Genomic DNA, 20491 nt, shown 5'->3' with positions numbered 1-20491 from the left:
AGAAAATTAACTCTACCCCAGCCAAAACCATGACATTTATGCATGTTTATTACCAACAGAATAATAGTATGGAAAATACTTCAGCCATACAAGTTACCATTGGATTGGTTGAGAGAATTTGCTCACTCCTGAATATGTACCTCCAATTCATTTGTACATAACAGATGTCTAGTACTTCAAGTGATTCAACTGAAACAAATCAGGCTTTGAATATATGGCAGTGTAAGCAAGACAGCTGATAATTTAGATAATTTTGTACCCTGCCGTGCTGAGTAAATTTGTTTTATAAGGGATGATCGCATTTAAATACAGGCACTGCAAAATATGACAGCTCCTTACAAGTGAAAACCACTTGTCCTTAGTTTTAAAGCTTGCTATTCTGCTGGAACTGCGACACCAAGGAAAGAACCTGCTCTGAGGCTTTAATGGCTTTTGTCCCCAGATAGGCTGCACTGTTAGTGGCTGTATCCTCTAAGAAGTACCGGTAGTTGACCATCATGCCACATGCAGCAGCAATGCCCCGAGGGCTCGTGTCTGCCATCCAGTTTATCCGCCACAACACGGAGCCATTCTGAAGGTGAAAGTTTGCTACTGGGTTCAGTGCGTAGCCGCGGTGTTTCTCCCCGTACAAATACCAGGCACACAGTCTCATCAGCGGCAAATGGAGAGCCTTGACTAATTTTTCTGATCGCACCCATTCGTTGTTGTTTAAGAGCTTCTTTAGTGTTTCGGTGGTACAGTCTCCTGTGACCTGAGATAGTTCTTGGCGTTCTGATTCTGTAAAAAGTTTGTTCTTTTCCAGTTCTTTTGTCTGTGAGGAGAGGAGACCAACGAGCCATTTTGTGAACCCGGGGATAGGCGAGAGAGTAGAAAAAGTTTTTATCTGAGGAAGTTCTTTCTGCAGATAAAAGGAAAGCAAAAAAACCTTATGAGTTCTGTCATGACTGAGAATGAGAAGTTTGAGTGAAGATGAAGGGTTCTGAAAATGAACACAGAATCACAGAACCACCAAGGTTGGAAAAGACCTCCAAAGACCATCCGGTCCAGCCATCCACCCACCACCAATACTTCCCTCTTAACCACATCCCTCAGTAACACACCTAAATGTTTCTTGAACACCTTCAGGATCAGTGACTGGGAAATCCCCCTGACAGTGACAGTTCAGCATCTGAAGGGCACATGGAGCACTACGAAAACTACAACAGCAGCTGAATCACAGCCCACGAACACACAACCTTTTTAAAATACTTATATAGTACTTACCAGCCCTATGTGCTGAAATAAATGCAATCATGTGCCATTAAAAAATTACTTAGAGAAATAAGATTTAAAAATATAAATCAATCAACATATGTTTTCAAAGCCTTTTAAGTAATTTATTTTTTTATGTGTAACTAATGAAGGAGAGTTAACAATTTCAGCCTACAGGAAAATTAGTAGAGCTATGACTTCCCGTTTTTTGGGGAAAGAAGTAGTTCCTGAAGTTCTGAAGGAGGTGTTCTGTACTTCTCATGTTATTCAGAAACTATAAACTACACGGGTAACGCAGCAAGATAAGAAATATATACAAACAGTAAAAAAAAAAAAAAATCACACAGTTAATATTTGAACACAGCAAAGCCTCTGCTCTACTCCTATCAATCCACGAGTCAGAACGATTCATTACATAATCTTCTAAAGAAAACATACAGAGTGAAAACTGTACGTTAGTTTTGGGGCACATCAACACAAAGAATAAAGAAGGTTGTTTAAACTTACTCTCACTTGGAACGAACAAAACTGACATCAAAAGTTAGCCCTACTGAAGGAGTAGGGAGAAGGACAAGGAACAGAATTAAGACAGTGCTGCAATGAAACAATCCCTGTGTTTTAATTACTGTTCATAAAGGAAACTGTGCTAAGAATAGACATTTATCAGCATTACAGAAGCATCTGAATGTCAACAGCAAATTGTCTTTAAATGACTACAAAACACATTTTCTTCTACTTTAAGCACTTCCCAGATTACCATTAAAAAGTCATCATCACTGAGACGCAATCTCACACAGGCAAATGTTAATGGAATGTGTGCTGCTGGGGCGTTCAGACTGCACCTGCACTGCTGCATCCTCAGGTACTGCTGAGCTCCACACCACGCTGCTGTCTACGTCCTGTTTTGTGAGGATACAGAAGCCAGGGAAAGCAGACCTGTGGCACATCCCCATTACAAATCGGAACGTACAACACAATGTTACTAAAAGCCTCAATAACTGAACTAATACCCTGATGGTTATTTACCATATTTTAGCTTTTTCCTACTCACATAGTGCTTCCCAAATAGCTTACTGCTCTTCTGCAGGTTTCTGGTACCATGATACACCCAGACCTGTTCAGTTAAAGTCCATTACATGGTACATAGATATGCAAGTCACAGTTCTTTTGGGACCAGGCAGAAGCAAGAGAGGTAGACAGAAGATACAAAGAAGCATCCCTTTTCATCTCTTTGGAGGACTGAATAGAGAAAACTAGTAAATTATTTAATAAAAACACTCATTTCAGTATCATTTTGAACAAAATGACCATTTCTGTAACCAAGAAAGCCAATGAGTTCCTGACCAGGTCATAGTCTCAATTACTCTAGCTACCATGGTCCGACAGTGCAATACCACTGATGCATCGATCTCCTGTAACATTTTCAAGTCTCCCACTCAAGGACATAATAATATTTTATTTTTGAGAGTCGCTCTGAAGCATAAGAGTGTGTAGAGAATACAGCATTTGTAAAACAGAACGGTTTATTAGGGCTGTGCTCTTACTGCAGATGGTAGACGCGGAGGGTACGGATATAGCAAATAATTTTTGATCTAAAAAAATATTCCTTCAGCATTTTCTCCTGCATTTTCTGAAAAAGATTCTTCTCTGCTTTTGAAAAAAGGAGCAGTGATCACACTGATCTTAAAATAAATTGGGGGCCAGGAAAAGGGCAAAAGAGAAAACAGAACAAAGCAACTCCATACCCATTAAAAAACCTTCCCTTGCCAGCCCCAAACTAAATATTTCCCCAAGGATATAAAGACTCTTTCATCCACAAATCAGTTCATAATGACTTTAAAGAAATTCGAATATAGAATCAAATGAATCTTCTTTTAATCTCCTTTTATCCATCTCCATGCAGTGTATCTCAATTAAGGAGTATGCCTAATCACATCCAAGATCCACTCTATAGCAGCAGGATCTTAATTAGTATGGTAAAGGAGAGTTATGTTCAGGTGCTCCCTTATCGGCTGCACTTCCCTTGGTTTAACACTTGCTCCCACCCCCAGGACAAGACTGCTAGCACAAAAACACTACTGCTCCAGAGGAAACACAGAAAGATGCATTTTTAAGCGCTATTGGAAAAATACATCAAGATATTTGTCCCTGGAGAAGGGAGCTGATAGCGTTCAGTTTTGTCAAGATGCTAATGAGCAGCATTACTTGTTACCTGCATTTATTCACACACAGCTGAAAGCTGACCACTGGTGGGTGGCTCTTGTGTGCCTGGCCCACAGCTTAGCTGCTGAGACACTGCTGGCAAGTAACAAGACCTTCTGCACGTCAGCACTTACTGCAGCTGGACAGATTTCTGCCCAGAAGGGAGGGTTATATATCCCTTCTGAAGATTCAGTGACCCAGTGCCCACCTGCCTGTCCATGCAGTAATGATGGATGACAACTCAGCAACTGTCTTCACCTGCAAAGGAATCTGAAGGCATAGAAACAAAAAAACTAAAACTCATGAAGCTTCTTTTTATCAGCATCTTTAAGCAGGAGCAAGGTTGCCCCACAATAAGTACTGGATTTCAAAATGGAGCTTTTTCCTTTTCAGCATTTCCATTCTTTGCTGGGATTTGAAGTTCATCTTTACTCCATAGCACTAAAAACACAAAAGATGGGGATAAAGTAGCAGAAGTGTTCAAATTAATGAATTACCAATGGGATATCTGAGATGTGCTGCCAGAGGGAGTACAGATGTCACTCTTGCGCAGCAGGGGGGTAGGAAAAGGAAAATGAGGAAAAGGAAAAACAGAAGAGTTGTTAGAGGCTATTTTCCTCTAGATAGGAATTCAGGGAATACAGGATGTCTTTCTTTTCAACCCAAAGATGGGATTATATTCCTTAAAAGGTTTACCTTTTTTTTTCTTGATGATACTACCTCATCCTATCAAAGCGTCTTTGGGAACACATTGCTTAGGTCTCTTTCATGAATTCTTTACAGATATTTAGGGTTAAAACCTGACAGGAGAAGATGGGAAGGTACTGTTGAAATTCAAGAAGCAGAAATTGTTCTTTCAGGTGCAAGGAAAAGCTGATTGGTCCAAGAGAAAAAGATGCTGACCAGAAAGTGAAGTCTAGAAGTCTTCTGCACTGAATCTGCTGAAAAAGTTCCTGCTGAAGACGGCTAACAGCTTCTCACACAGAAGCTGAGCCACTCTCAGTCTCCTATAAGGTGACAGTGCTGTTCTCATCTCCCAGAACTCAGAGTTGGGGGGTAACAACACACCATCCACAGTGACTAGAGAACAAGCAATTCCTTCCCATTCCTGTGTATTAATAGTAACCATTGCAAAGTTGCTAATTAAGTACAGTCATTTTGCTTTCTTGTGATGTTGGCTGCTCTTTGTTTATCACTCACTTCCAGAAGTGACTTGCTCACCAAGTGCAACCCAAAATATTCATCACAAATTTAGTAATTTCTATTCTATTAATAAAAACCAAATGAGAAATAATGCGTTGGGTTTTTTTTAAACACTTCCTAGGATAGATAAGACATAGGAAAGTGACCCCGTTTTGAAGCTGAGTACAGACTGCTACATATCTGATAATTGCTTGAGTTTAGGAGCTTATCTGAAGCAGCCACTTCTTGTAGAAAAATAAATAGATGCAATGAAATGTGCACATTTATGATGTTGCTAAATTGATGTGCTAGCTTCTAAGGCTATTGGTGGAGATCCATCAACGTTTATTTTCTTGTCAGAAGCCCACATGCCATTAAGAAGCAGCTGCTCATTTTGTTTTGGGGTAGATTTTTGGGCTTGGTTGTCTTTTACTTGTGTTGTTTCTCACATTATGCATATCTCTGTCTTGCTCTCTGAAAGCTGAAGTCCAAGGTCACATTTTTCATCAATGAAAATAAAGCCTATTTTGAAAATTATGATCTCCCCAGGTCACCTAGATCAAATTAAGGTAGCAATTATCAACAGCCCAACCAGAAAGCTAAAACCTGTCACCAATTGTTAAGTGCTCTATCAAGTCACACAGTAGCTATCAGTTTTCTCCCCCAAATGCCACAGGCTGTAAAATTGTGAGCAGTTTTCTCAGAGGCTTCACCAGTTATCTGTGTCTGTCATCTGCAGCCTGAATTGCTATGATGTGCCTTCAGCTGAGCTACAGACCACTTAGAGAGGCTGTAAACACATTCAGAATTAAATGTCTGTCTAATGAGAAATCTCTCTCTATACATTCACCAGCACCTATCAGCTTGCTAGAAAGGCATCTGCCTGCTTGTTTTCCAGCACCCACTTTTTTCTCAGCTAGCTTTTGGAATTGTTTCAGAATCCAGTCATTACCTGGACCAAGCTTAAATTTAAGTTGTTCACTTCCTGCTTTATACATATTAATATGACCCTGAATGCATAGGTAGCCTATTCTCAGATCTGTAAGGGGAGAACTGTGACCACAGTAGTATCACTGGACTAAAGAACTCAGCCTGCTGCTAGCCCCAGAGTAATCCAAAAAGGACAAACTTAGGCAACAACAGAAGCTGGTTTACAAAACTCCTCCAAGCTATTTGTGTAGCAAACTTTTGTCAACAATTACCCTTGTGCATCACTCAAGCTACCTCCCCGAGGTCCTACTCTGTCCTTTTCTATCCATCCCCTTTACACAGGTGTATTACAATTCCTGTGGCAAATACCAAATCATAACTAGGCAGAGATTAAGAATTCAAACTGCCAGCTCTGAGCATATAAAGAGATGAAACCAAGGACCCGTTTCTGTGACTGAACTTCACATGTTCTTCATCTGCCTAAATCAGTGCAGTAGCCATTAACTTCTACAGAGAGACTCAAACTATGCTTAACACTGAGGGCTGTAACCTTCATCAGAGCCTCAATTGCTGCAGTTCTCCTACAACACGCTCACAAGAATTATTTTCATTAGGGAATCTATAGCTGATGTTCCTTGAAGGTGAGAAGTGCTAGCCTACATGTGTAGCATGTATGTGACCAGTTCAGAAGAATTAGCAAGATTTCTAACCATTAACTTCTATCTAAATTTCCCATTAATGAAACTTTCTTTTCAAAAAGCTGGTCATAACTGGAATTACAGGCATACCTTTGTAGGGTAGATACTGCCCAGTTCCACATTTCAGTACAGTTTTTAAAAGTCTTCCCAAACAAATGCTTCAACTGGGTGGAGGGGAGGGGTGGCTCTTAGCATATTGCTTGCTTAGTGCGTGTCTTTTTCTGATCTAGTGATACACATTCATGACAGGCCCAATTTGGAGCTTTCCTTATGAAGAATGACAGCTGAAAATTCAGTTTTAAGGTTACAATGGCAGTGCAAGTTGAAGTGTCAGAGCAGGTTAAGCTAAGGCAAAGTCAGATAAACGAGTTTCACTGGAGGATTAAAAAAGAGTTCTGTTTGTAGTGCCTTGGGAAAACATGAATCAAACACCATTCTGCAGGCCAAAAGGGTGTTAACAGAAGTTAACTCAAATGGCAAGTTATAAAAGTGCATTAAGCACTAACATTCAAATGTGTATAATGAACAAGAGAATCCTCAACTCCTTCAAATGCTCTCCCATGCATTTTATTATCAGTTTAATTTAAGCCAGTCTTGGAACACTCGACCATTTAGCAATGCCTTAGATAGGGGGGTTGTTTACTGCAAAATAATGCAAAGGTTATAGGGAAAAAAAAGAAAAAAAAAAAAAAAAAAGGTATTCCTATTGGAAACCTCAGCTCTGTTTTTTTACAAAGGCAGCTGGCAGCTTAATGAGATGAAGTTTCTGATACCATCAAGATCCTTTTGCTGAGACTACACTGTTTTCAGCTGCTGTCACCAAGTCAACTCAGCACTACTGTTACACTGTTTGTCCCCTTTCAAGTGACTATAATGCCACTCCAAAGAATGGAGCCCATCTGAATGTATACAACCTTGCAAAACCTTTTACTTACACCTGACCAGAGAGAAAGAGTGCATATTTGTGCAGTTTCAGGCACTGGTGAGGACTTTCAGAACGCTGGGAGAATGGTTCAAAGAGGCTGCCAAGAGCAGTACTGAAGAAAGCAAGAAGTGGGAAGAAGAGAAAAAGATTCTAGCACCAAAGAAATGAAAAAAAAAAACCCCACATTATGGAACTACATTCATCATGGAGAAACAGCCCTGGATTATCTTTCATTTCTCAAATTCATCACAGACCTACAATGGCACCCCAACAAAGTCTATTATCTGAAGAAAAAAAGAATGGTGTAGAGAGAAAACATGGAGGTTGTTATAGTTTTAAAACAGCCTTAACGCGGCTGTTTGATAAAATGACTGTTTCCAACAGATTGGGGCATTAAGCCCGTTTTTACCTCACAACTTGCAGCACTGAAATAATCATGCCTTCGTGTGCTTGCTAGTGGCGCTTAAAGTGGTTTTGGATTAAATTTCATCTTTTCGCTCCAGCCCTCACAAAAATGATATGCCTTGCTATCTACCTAGGAGAAAGGCTTTATTTTGCTGTCCGAGCTTTACAAGATTGTCATTAAAGTATGATCAAATGAAAAGATCTCTGGAAAAAGAAATACATTATAACTTCAGATTTCTGTATATTCTGTCTTCATATCCATTCAGCAGAGAAACAGATCTGCAGTGGGTGTGAGCTGAAACTGCCTGTCTCCCCACCTCAATAAAGCAAACCAAAGCCAGGCTTCGATTTTGAATCAGAAATGTGCTGAAGAGTAAATAAACAATCTTTTCTTGTACTATGTTCCCATCAGTTCTATGATTAAAACAGCCACAGGAACTGGGTGGGCTTTGGATTATGTATGACTGGCAAGACCACAGATCTGTTCAATTAAAAAAATAGAAATAAAAATCAATTATCTCAATTTCCCAGTAGCACGTTAGAAAGATGACTGTGTGAAGCTGTTCAAAAGTGGCTGATGAGTGCCATATATTCAAATCACACTTAGCTGAACAAAACCTTGATACAGAATAATACCTTGTTTTATTTGTAGCTATTTAAAATAAATGTGGCTGAATAAGTTGATACTACACAAAGATGGACCTTACTGTCATAGGGCTTAAAATATTAACTCATCTTAGGTAGCAGATTTCTTAAACTTAAAAAAATAATTTCTCTGCATTTCCAGTCACACACGCACTGTACACACTGATAGAAACAACTTACTGATTTTGGTTTTCCAAATTCAGTGTCAAAACTCATCTTTTTTATTTTCTTCACTTAATACAAGGAATGATTTTTGCTTATGAAATCTGACTCAAGAGTAACAAGCAAAAGCCTGGAAATCCCAATCAAATAATGGGAGACAATGCAATGAAAAGATTCAGAAGAGAAGGGCTGGAGGTGCAAAGTGAATGTATGCAACATGCATAAAATGTCAAAGTGTAAAAGCAGTGTAAATATGTTTGGTAACAAATAGAATAAAATAGATGGAATCATTATTTATTACAACGTCAATCTTATGATTTTCCTTCCATGAGTCAAATGATAAACAAGAAGGTAACAAAAAGTCACTGAAATCTTTGTGTATTTTTTGAAAAACATCTGAAATACAACTGCTAGGCTGACTGAAAATTCTATGGTAGATGATTAAAAAAAGCCCATGAAATCTGAAGGAAAATATTTCTACACACTCCCTCTTGAGCATTAGCTTCATTCTTACAGTACATCCCTGCTTTTTAAGTAGACTGATGGCTATTAAGTGTACTGGGTGAGAAAATCACGGCAGCAGTGCCTTACTGTCTGGATGCGAAGTCTACAAGGCAATTAACATTTTCAGATGTAAGACAAAATTAGGAAAGAGAAATTTAACTTTAAAAGGTCTGATCTAAAGGGAAAAATCTGACCTGTAAATAAAAGCTGGTTTTCACAGATTATTAAAGCTCAGGTCAGACTGCACAATCAGATCACGTATTTAACGTCCTGAAATGCTGCACTCTGCTCCACTTCATGAATTCTCAGCTGCAGTCAGCTTAATCATTTCAGATTGACTGGAGGATGTATGTAAGAAGAGTATCTGGCCTTGTTCTGAAGAGATGAGGAGATTCAGAATTCCACCAACACATGACAAACTGTTACTTTTTGTATTCACATCTAGGATAAACTATATTCATGCAGTATGAAATAAAGTTCCAGGGAAAGGGATAAGAAATAAGAGCAAACAAGATGATAGCTGTTCCTGAATCACAAGACAACAGCCTGTTTCAGATGTTAAAGGCATCACAGCCAAACTGCTTTCTATTCATTATATACGTGATGAACACTGAAAGAAGATTGCATTTCATAATGCTGAAATGTAGAAACTTTGTCTTAATTATAAATAAGAAAGCAATTATTCTGTTGGGCACGTTGAATTTCTGAACTTGCCCCTGTGTTATCTAAGTATGATATGTCTATTTTCTTTTGTAACTCACTCATAATTTTTCAATGTTGTAAGCAATTTAGTGATGGACAAATACATTGTCAATGAGGTTATTTTACAAGAGCAACTTAATTAGCTAGAAATAATTTCAGATTTGAAAGCAGATAACTGCATGAATTTATCCCAATTTCCCCTCAGTCAAGATCAGGAAGATGGCACAGCCTAATTACACCTGGACTAACTGCACGTTGGACAATTAATCTAAAAGCTGTTTTGAAAGCAAAAAGCAACAAAATTCAGCCAAAATAGCCATTAAAATAAAAAGAACCAACACAACAAAATCTTCAGGGCAGCCAGCTCTGATCCAGTACTTGACTGGTCACTCATTTTGTAGTAGCAGAAATTTGATGCATCCAATTTTGACTTATTTTTAACAATAGGACTGAAGTTGTAAATCACAGACAATTTCCCAAACATTATTACTAATCCACATGTTGGAACAGTTAATAAAAACATAAGCATTGATCATGACTTTGAAGTAGTAACTTTGTTAGTAATTTAAATATTTAAGACTCTTCAATGAACTAATGTACTTAACACAGAAATCTGACATTCTCTTCCACAGCACTCTGTGTAAGTTAACTCCTATTCATTTCTCCTGTTGCTGGGAAGAAGGCTCTAGTAGAAATTAGTAGTCCTAAAAGTGTTAACAGTAACCCTACAGCATGCCATGATATTATATAAATTCCTAGAACTGATTTGCATAAATTAACTGATTTCTGGTACTTGCAAGTACTAAAGATGTTTTCCTTCCTACACTGTAAGAAATGTCTGAGCAAAGAGATGCATGCATTTGTAGGGCTTGGAAGGGAGTATTACTCCATTGACTCAACTGATGGACAGCAGTGAATCATATAACACATTACATGTCAAAATAAAGCTAAATTATATCTATGTTCAACAAAGAGTACTGTTTGGATTCTCAAGCAACCCATGCATGTGGTCTGGCAGACCAAATAATTCACCAGCACACATCAACTGTGTGACAGTATCTACATCTGGCAGCCATTAACCAATAGCAGAAAATGTTCTTCCAACTCTTTCCAGATTTTCAAAGGGTGACCTGGTAAGAAGTTAAAAGCGTAGCAGAAGACCCAGCAGCTCCCCACCTTGAAAATGAGACAAAATGGAAGCTAAAGCAGCAGTGTAAAGGGAGCACATTGGCCAAGCAGTACCTTATGTGCACCCTGCACACCTACCTGCAGCTCCTTTACCACACGCTTGATAAGGTAAGTCCCAAGTTCCACCCCCTGCAGTCCTTGCTGAGTCAAACTGATTGAGTAGAAAATTGCTGTTGTAATTTTGTCTGTATCCTCTGTTTCTAAAGGTTCCACTTCTTTCACTATGGCCTGGGAAAATAAGAACACAACGCAGTATTAGTGGTAATCACTATTTTAATAACATGTGAAGGGGCCTTTCTTCGTAACTGTCAAGTGTGTTAACATGTTTCTCACAGAGAATAATGAATCAAGCAGTGGGAAAACAACAAAAATCCAATCAAGACAGAAAGGCTGTTTATTCATTAGGAAGCGTGTGGGAAGTAATTGTAATGGGTTTAAAAATTTCAGAAACAAATTTCGTAACTGCTTGTAGGTTTTAATTTTGCTTACTGTATTTTCTTATTTATGTTTTATCTTAACTTATTGTTTTTGAATTTGAACAAAACTTCCAAATTTTTCTTGACATAATATGGAGGATCCTCAGAAAATCCCTATATTTAAGAGGAAAGCCAACTCACCTTTTTCACAAATGAAACAAAACCAAATAATTGCAGACTGTCAGAAATTAGAGATTTTAAAAACTATATGTTGCAATTGAAACACTTTGCTGTAGACTGAATATATCAGTGACTGTACCTGGATGCTGCTGGAGATATCACTGGTTAATGCAACATGCAAGACTATCAACGGCTCTCCTGGGATTGCACAGTGAGAAAAAAAGTAGCATCTTCTATATGACCCCACTCGACGCTTCATATCAACCCAGTTTCTAACAGGATGCACGGCTTCAGAACTCAATGAAGAAAAAGAAACATTTGTTGTTTCATTCAAAGAATGCAGTCGCCAGTCCTACAAACTCAGTACTTTCGGCATTGAGATCAGTAACAAAACTCCCAGATTAAAAAAGGAGAATCGGGCTGCAATTCGAAAAAGTAAAATCCATCATCAAGTTGTGACAGAGCCAATTGTAAAGGCCTACTGCATAGCAGACTTGTGGTTTTCTTTGGGATATACTCATTATGAAATCTTACTTACACCTTCTGCTTACTGTAGGATACCCAACTCAGATGATTAAGCCACTGAATGAGTCTGCACACACCTCTAAGGAACTAGTTTTCCCAAACTACATAGCAGAGATAACATGATCATCTTTGTAAAATATCTCAACATTTTCATAGGAAAGCAAGAAAAAGATTTCCAATCATAACATTATCTATTAAGCATCCTTAAAAGTTTAGGCTGATGTACACCTTAAAGCATTTCTGCTTTTCTACTTCAGCCCATTCTGAAACATATTTGCCACCAATGCACACACACGCACTAATAGTGTAACCTGATTTTAAAGTACTCAAATAATAGTCTAGAATATTTTGTGCACTGTTATTTCACAGGTCCGTGTTATGCACTGTGCAGACACAAGAATGTGACATCTTGTACTTTAGTAACGTTCACTAACCTAGCCAAATGCTTTGGTACATCATCATCAACAATACCTATGCTTAGCTGAATTCCTGCTAGCACTCCCACAGTCACATCTTCAAGCAAGCATTCAAAATATTCTTTCCCTATTACATCTGAAAGTCTGGAATGTTTGCCAAAACACCCAAAAAATTAAATATTACCAATTCTTTTTATTTTAAAGTTCAGCTTGTGTAAGATCTCTTTTCTTTGCCTCATTCACATTTAAGTCATGTACTTTCACAACTTTCTTTACAGATTCGTTTTTCAAGCTTTTCATATAACACAGCACCACACAATTTAATTTTTATTCAACAACCTTCAACTTCATCACTATAATTTTGAGTATTTGACAGAAAGTCAAAAAATAAACGTTGTAGATTTAAAGGAATGCTTACTTAAAAACAAAAGACAAAAAAAAAAACCACCGTGCTCCCTGCACATACAGTTTACACAATTTCTGCACACCTCATCAGTTCCAACCAGGAAAGGAAGCCTCACTACCTGAGGAGTAAAACATGTTCTTGAATTTTGGCACTCCATCACATTTAAACACTTATTCTCCTCCAACACTGCTATAACTGCTGGGGCAGACTGAGGGGAGAAGGTGACAGTGGTGCTGGAGGTAGCAGTGGCAGCAGCACCTGTGGGAAGAAAGCGAGTGCAAGAAGGCAGTGCAATGAGAGTCTGGGTGTGCAGGAAAAGTAGCAGCACCTCTAGTAATCTGCTGGGGATGGAGTAACTGAGAAGGATGCATGGAAACTCATTTGCTAGAATTGATAGCAGTTTATCCACGTAGTGCGTGAGCAAATAGTGGGGCAACAATCCCTTTTCCTTAAAAACTGCAGTGTATTTTTAAAGTACACTCTTAACTGAGTTAAATGCAACCGCTCCTTCATTAAGATTAAGGATTGGAAAAGTGCTTATCTTGAGAACAGTGTAGTCACAAACCTTTCATTGCCGTTCCACCAATGAGAATTAGGAAGTTTTAACACTTACTCACTGATTTTCTGGAGTACTTCACAAGGTGATTGCCATGTGACCCGCTCCAAATTTAGGAATCCTGTTGAAAACCACTCTGAGAGCATGTTCTTTAGAACACCACTCATTTCCTGCAAACAGGGGAAGAAAAAAAAAAGAAAAGGAAAAGTAAGCCAGGGAAGAACACAAAAATGTGAGAAAAATCATTAAGAACTACAACACCAGGAAGTTCAAGGAAAACAATGCATGTGTTCAAGATTAAAGGCCTAGCAGCTCCGCTTTCAGGACTAAAACAATGAAAACGTTTACAGAGAATGAATTTACTGTCAGTACTAAGCTACAGATAGGGAAACTGATGTTAATGCAAAACAGCATAGGGAGAAAGCAGACAATAAGTAGAAGCATTTGAGAAGTCTTGACAGTAAAGCAGCAGTTGCGTAGATGCTCAGATACATGATTTGTTTCTTGCTATTTAAATCAATGGGAAGCGATGAAAATAAGGATTTGAAATTCAATCTAATTTTCTACCTCTGAATCCTTTCTGAGTATTCAAGACATTGGTGCCTCGAAGATTACTGTAGTAGATTCAATAGCAGTGGAGTGGCACATACCCACTCGGGATAATGAAATGGAAATGCACACCTTGGAACACGATGCAGTAACACCATCAGCTTCACAGAACTCTCTTTTAACTTTTGTATAAAGGAACGTTTTTCAGCAAGAGAAACAAAAGCAGCAGCATAAGATGACAAAGCTCAAAAGTGGCAGTAGACTTGGAACAGTATGATACCGAAATTAAAGTCAACTGTAATGGCAAATACTTTCAGAAGCATTCATCATCATAATGAATTTCATATTCCACACTAATTTCCTGCTGCCTATTTTATTAAAGATTTTCCTAACTGAAATTCTTTATTTGAGTTTGCAAAGTCTTCTTTAACTCAGCACAGCATGAACATTCCTTAAAGAGATTCTAAAGTTATTTTTCTTTCTTATATTTGTTTTGCATATAGGACACAGCATGATGCTAGCACCAACTTAACAACAGCCTGAAAAGAACTGTAGGCTTACCTGAAACTAGCTTCATAACCACTCATTTAAAACCAAAGCTGCTCACTTTCTATTCAGACCTGTATCAAATAGCCACTGTTGTAGATTAAAAACATATAGATACAAAATTATGCTACAGTGCACTTTAGCTTGCTACAGCTAGCTAAAACAGGACAAAAAGTAGAAAGCTACCTAGAAATTAACACTTCCTACTTAAAACATTTTACCAAAGCTTAGCTGTAGTCTCACTACTTTCCTATGAAAGCAAAACTACTATCAAAATTGAAAGAGAGAAAGTAACATCAGCTGTTGTTAACCAAAGCTGGTTTCAGCATTTCAGTGAGGTGCTATAAGAAGTAACATTTTCAAACCCAGACTGCCTGCAGCTAATTGAGATTAAATATTTCAGTTTACCCCAAGTCCTCCCGCTAGAATTAAATGTACTCTTCCCACAAAAACTCCTAAAGCAAAGTTGGTGCCATTGACCACAGTTGTGGATTTTGCAAGGTAAATTCATAACAAATCCTGGCTCTATTCCACATAGAAAAGGTCAATTTTTCCTTACAGAAGAGCTTTGGTTTTTCTTTGTCATTCCATTTCATTTTAGATTTACTAATTTCTTTTAGTGAGTTACAGAGGCTTCAGTTTGACAAATATTTTTGTCTATGCAGGTGAACCACCTGGAAGAAAACTACCATTCATCTGCACAGAACAATTCTGTTGCGCACAGAAATTTAATGCTACCTTTCTATGATATTTTTCAGTAACATCCTCAAAAATATTAGAAAAGAGCTTGCTTATTGAAGCATAAATTGATGCGTACTGCAAATACTGAAAATGTCAATTGTGTTGTTCCAAACACAGGGGATATCCATTAACTCTTCCATAAGGTCACATCTCCAAATCTGTGTAAATTATTTCTTTATTGGTCTTTCTCAGCAGAGCTGCCTTTATGTTATAGAATACACTTGCTAGATGAGCTGAAAGTCTTTCAAACTGTTTTTCCACCTGCATTTGTACCACAAGGCTGTACATGCTAGTAAAAAGTGAATATGAAACTGAAATAACGTACATAAAATTTACCTTCACATTCATTTGTAAGGTAAGCAAACTGGAAGACAATGGAAGCTGTGTAATGCAAGTCACCAGCATGCAGATAAAACATACGTGGCTGCTGGCAGCACAGCCCTCTGAAGACCTGAGAGAACTGAGGACCACGTTAAAGAAAACCAATTCTGTAACAGACACATCTAATCTATACCAGCAAAACTGGACAATTCTTCCAGACCACCAAATTTAAGAGAAAACAGCAGGTAAAGCAGGCAGCAGAGCCCCAAACGGCCTGAGTAGCAGCAGCTACAAGAAGGGCTCCTTCAGGAAGGTACGCAGGAACTGAGCAGGGAACAGAGCAGGTACCAGCCCACACCTCCACAAGGACTCTGCATCAGCAAGAGTTCTAATGGGAGAAACTGAATTCTCTCCTGTTTTGACATTTTTTCACATGATGGTGTGAGTGCCCTCAACAAGCGTACTCTGACTCTTGTTCCTTCTGGTTCCAAGGATTCCCTCATGAATCCTTGTTTCTGTCCAGCTCTGAAGTTTATAAAAAAATAGCCATATATCATTTTGGTCAAACATCCTTCATTGTAGCGATGGCCTCCACAAATATCTCAAAATTGTTTTGTTTTCTTTTCTGAGGGCACAACACAGGCTGGTAAATTAAGCCAGAGTTGTCAGAGTTAGGGTCACGCTAACAGAACCCTACAGCTCTCGTCACCCATCTGCTTTTTGGAAAGCCAATGCCATTTCAAGCTGCAGTCTAGCAGCTAGCAGGGAAAATGCTGATGCTGACCCTGCTGTCATTGAGTCGCCCACAGATGTGAGAGAAAAGCAGCTGTGCTACACAGAAACTTTCATAAGTCAAAAACATGGAATCGGCTGCATTTTGCCTCCTGAAGCAGCTACAAGTTTAGCAAGCATGCTCTATAGGATGGGATATCATGATGTCTAACTGGCCTGGAAGCTACTTTCCAAAATGCAGAACAGTATTACAGAGCTACTTCAGGTCCAAGACACAGTGGTATAAAAGCCATGGAACTCTAACAGAGAAGAAGGTGAAGCTGATGGTGCCTTTGGTAATGACTTCAGTAGACAGATATATTATTTATGGGGAACTGTCACTCAACACACATCATCTGTTGGTTGTAAATAATAATGCCTCGTAAAGTAACAGAATGGCACACAGCTGGAACTGTGCATGTTAACACAATTTCTTTGTGGAGAAAAACAAAAGTTGTAGGTGCTGTAAAACTGATTCAAGTCATGCGAGCAAAACACCGAGCTGTGCTGAATGCCATAATGTTCACTAAACCTCTGAAAGGTTTGATTCCAGTAATAACATTCCTAAGTCAGGTTCTTTTATTTCATATATTTAGTGGTAAATTAATTCATATTTTCATTTCAGAGGCCTTTCCAAACATAACATTTTAGCCAAAGCTGTTTAAAATAAGAATAAAAAAGAAATCACTTTTATTAATGAGCAGCCAAATCTTAGATATGAGCAATTAGACAGACAGTAGTGTGAAAAATTACCAGCTGCACTTTGGCTTCTATTGGCTGTGTATGATAAACTGTGATTTTGCTCAAAGACAGAAAAACAGAGGCTTTCTGATCTTTCTGAACATCAGGTCTGTGTTGGGCAACAGATGGGAAAACCCTCATGAAAAGCCTGATTTTCTTGTATCAACAGAACCTGGCCCGATGAGGAAATTACTTCGATGAGGAAACAACTTCACCACCTCTACACATCATTTACCATAACTTATTGAAGGAACACCAGCTATTAATGCTTTATAAACCAATACCTAACAGTCCAAGCTGTTCCTGTGCTGATCCATTTTGGGAAATACAGGTATTTTATATTTACATCACACAGTGGTGGGTAATCCTTGTTTTAATAGGACTTTCAAACTGCAAAGTAAAATCTAAGGGCTCTCTAAGAACCCAAAAGCCAGTAGGCAGCATTTTAAAATCTCCTCCATCATAACCATCTATTTCATTTTATTTCCACATTTTTTCAGTGCAGACACAAACAGCAATTATAAAATTCTTTTAGTAGTTTTGCTTTTATGTATGGTAGAACTTAAATCCATAGTAACTAGAGGCAGCTACAGAAGCCTTTAGACAGGTAAACACCAAACACTTCTTTCTTCCCTAGGAAAACTTTCAACTTCCAGTTGTTTCTCTAGATAAGGGCTTCGTAGATCTTTAAGGGAAACTGTTTCAATATTTGAGTGCCAAGAGGGCAACTGTTTCATACAAGTGAACTGATATCCTAATCCACTGGGAGCCCTTGTCAATGAGGCAGCAGTTATTTCATGGAAACAGCCAACTTCAGGTAATCGTACAGGTTGCTGCAAGAGGAAAGAACACTCAATTACAGAGCTTCTTTCATTTCCAGCAGACCAATACAAGAGCAACAAGTCTGCAGATATGCCTCAACTACTGCTTAATTGTGGAACCAGGTTTGCTTATAAATCAGTTTGACAAAAATTCTTCCTTTTTCATTACTTTTTTTTGCCAGCAACTTGAACTTTCAACTTTCTTTTGCCTAAATCATATGGAAAGATAAATATCTGAAATGCAGCAGGTCAGTTATTTGTTACCTGGAATAATATTACGAATTCTTCACTAGCAGCTGTATTTCAAATGCTGGAATTGGGGAAACAAGCAAAACATGACAACTCACAGGAAGGAGGAGCTGAGGTTGGAAAAGAAGTAATGCAGCTGAGAGGGTTCTGCACTGTAATGAGGAGAGCTGAACTCAAAAAAAAAAACGAAAAACCAAAAAAACAGGATTTCAGCAAATTTCACTCTGCATGCTACAAGGGAGCTCATACAGAAAGCCAAGGCAAACCAGGGCTGCCTCAAGCTTCCATGGCTATGTGCTATTTACTGCCAGCTCTCGTTTTAGAATGCATTACATCTGAATAACAGAACTGATGAACAACTGCAAACAAGACCACAGGATACACAGAACTGAGCACAGCCACACCATGAAACCCAACGTTTCAAAAAACGTTTTCAGAAGACATAACCGAATATTTGTGACAGCCTTTTTATTGAAGCTTTCGTTCCACAGATGACATTACCCTACTTTCAAATGGGTTATGTTTGATGTCATACTGTATTATTTGATGTGTGTGTTTTACAGAATTCCATTGTGCTGATTTTGCAGATTCGGTCTGTTGTTACTTGAGATGATTCAGCTAGAGGCAGAGCATTACCAACTGTCACTACACTGGCCATATGTAAGGACCATGTTTAATATACTAATATGTGGGAATACACGAAAAACTGTCCAGAGCAGCAGCTGTGGAGCAAGACAAACAGCACGAGAACTAAGGACATCTCTAGAAAAAGAAAGAATTTCTCAGGGCTCTGACTGGATAAGCATCTGTGTGAATGGTTGAAGAGTGTTCTGTAGAATGCTCTGTTGACATGTATAATTAGAGTAGTGCTTAACAATAAAGCAGACTAATAGCTTTTAACCACATTGGTGTGCTATTGTGTCTCCAGTCCTGGGAGTCCAGAGACTTCCCCACACTAATATATACATATATTATATAAATATATAATATAGTTTTTCTAGCAAATTTAGGAACTCAGCACTGACATTAAGTCATCCCATTTTTATCAAACTTAACTTGGATCTGAACAGTGAAGGGTTTTAGAATCACAGGATGACTTGGGTTGGAAAGGACCTCAAAGTTCACCATCTCCTGCTGCAGACAGGGTTGCCTAGCACTAAATCAGGCACCAGGTCAGGTCACCCATAGCCCTATCCAACCTGGCTTTGAGTCGCCTAACTCACTACTCTCAAACAGAATCTTTGCACTATGCCCTGGCAGCCCTGCCCCTACACGTCATTCTGCGAGCTCCTGACAGCAATGACAGCCACATCTTCAGCTTCCTACGTCACTCCACATCAGGGCCATCTCATCAGGGCACGCGGCCCGGCCGCACACCCTCCCCCCCCGTGCCCTGACCGTCTCCTGGACCCCCGCCCTCACCTTGACGTGAGGCCCATCCACCGCCTTGCTCGCCAGCCCCTCCACCAGGTCTCCCCTCAGCTCCACCAGGAAACGCAGCCCTCCCTCCAGGCGGCCCAGGTGCTGGAACAGCCCCCGGTACCGCGGGTTCAGGTAGTAACGCAACCGGTCCTCGGCCTGCAGCAGGGCTCCCAGCTCCCTCTGCTGTTCCCGGGCCTGCAGCACTTTGGCGCTGAACTCCGCCACCCGCCCGTGATCCACGCCGAAGTCGCGGGCCAGACGAGCGAGGAGCTCAGCGCGGGGCGGCCCGGCCAGGCCGCGGTAATACCGCATGAACTCCACGCCGCGCAGCTCGGCCGGGGGCGGCGCCTTCTCCTTAGTCTCGTAGGGCGGCAGCGGCGGCACGGAGCGGCTCAGCAGCTCCTCCATACCTACGTCGGAAGCGGCGCGGAGCAGCCCCCGCGGCACCGCCCGGGACTGGCGCAGGAGGAGCCGTGAGTGCGGAACCAGACGACTCATCCCGCGCCCCGCCGCCCACTGCGGCCTCTGCCTGGGCCAGGCCGCGGCACCGCCCCCGGAGCGGCAGCGGGCGCGCTGATTGGCTGGCACCGCGGACCCGCCAATCAGAAGCGAGAAGGGCAAGTGCGGGAGAGTGTGGAGCGGCGTGAGCGGCGCTGCGCCGCCATCATGAGTGTGGCGGGCGCGAAAGCGTGTCGTTGGACTGTTCCTTCACCGTCTTTCCTTGCACAAAGCTTTTATCTTCCTCAGTGCACGTTCCTCCAAGCATCTGCTGTGCGACTCAGTGATTCCTGGACCTTTCTCACCTGCCACTACCATTTCCTGCTCGCTGCTGCCCAACAGCTAGCTGTACTGGAGCTCCCAGTAAAGCTTCATGGTGAGCCTGTGGCCCTGACAGAGAGTCTTTGGTTGGCATCATGGATTATGCTGTTTTAAGGCTGGTGGCATCCAAAACAGTTTCTGCCTATAGCCTCTAGGAGGTTTACCCTATTTGGGCTCCTGGATGCCTGCCTGCTGCCAGCTGGACTGACTGGGCAGTG

The 20491-nt window shown here is 40.1% G+C and overlaps 1 protein-coding gene across 1 annotated transcript; it reads right to left on the bottom strand.

Moving 5' to 3' along the window:
* Nucleotides 1-364: 364 nt before the first annotated feature.
* Nucleotides 365-20270, bottom strand: MLYCD (malonyl-CoA decarboxylase; the record flags this gene model as incomplete). Its single annotated transcript, XM_079541338.1, is given in 8 exon segments — nucleotides 365-898; nucleotides 10873-11022; nucleotides 11530-11686; nucleotides 13351-13463; nucleotides 19455-19961; nucleotides 19963-20118; nucleotides 20122-20171; nucleotides 20174-20270. Coding segments are annotated over 8 exon segments (1764 nt in total).
* Nucleotides 20271-20491: the final 221 nt, after the last annotated feature.

The sequence above is a fragment of the Tetrao urogallus genome (genome assembly GCF_951394365.1).
Source record: "Tetrao urogallus genome assembly, chromosome: 12".
Lineage (NCBI taxonomy): Eukaryota > Metazoa > Chordata > Aves > Galliformes > Phasianidae > Tetrao > Tetrao urogallus.
This window is presented reverse-complemented; position numbering and strand designations above follow the sequence as displayed.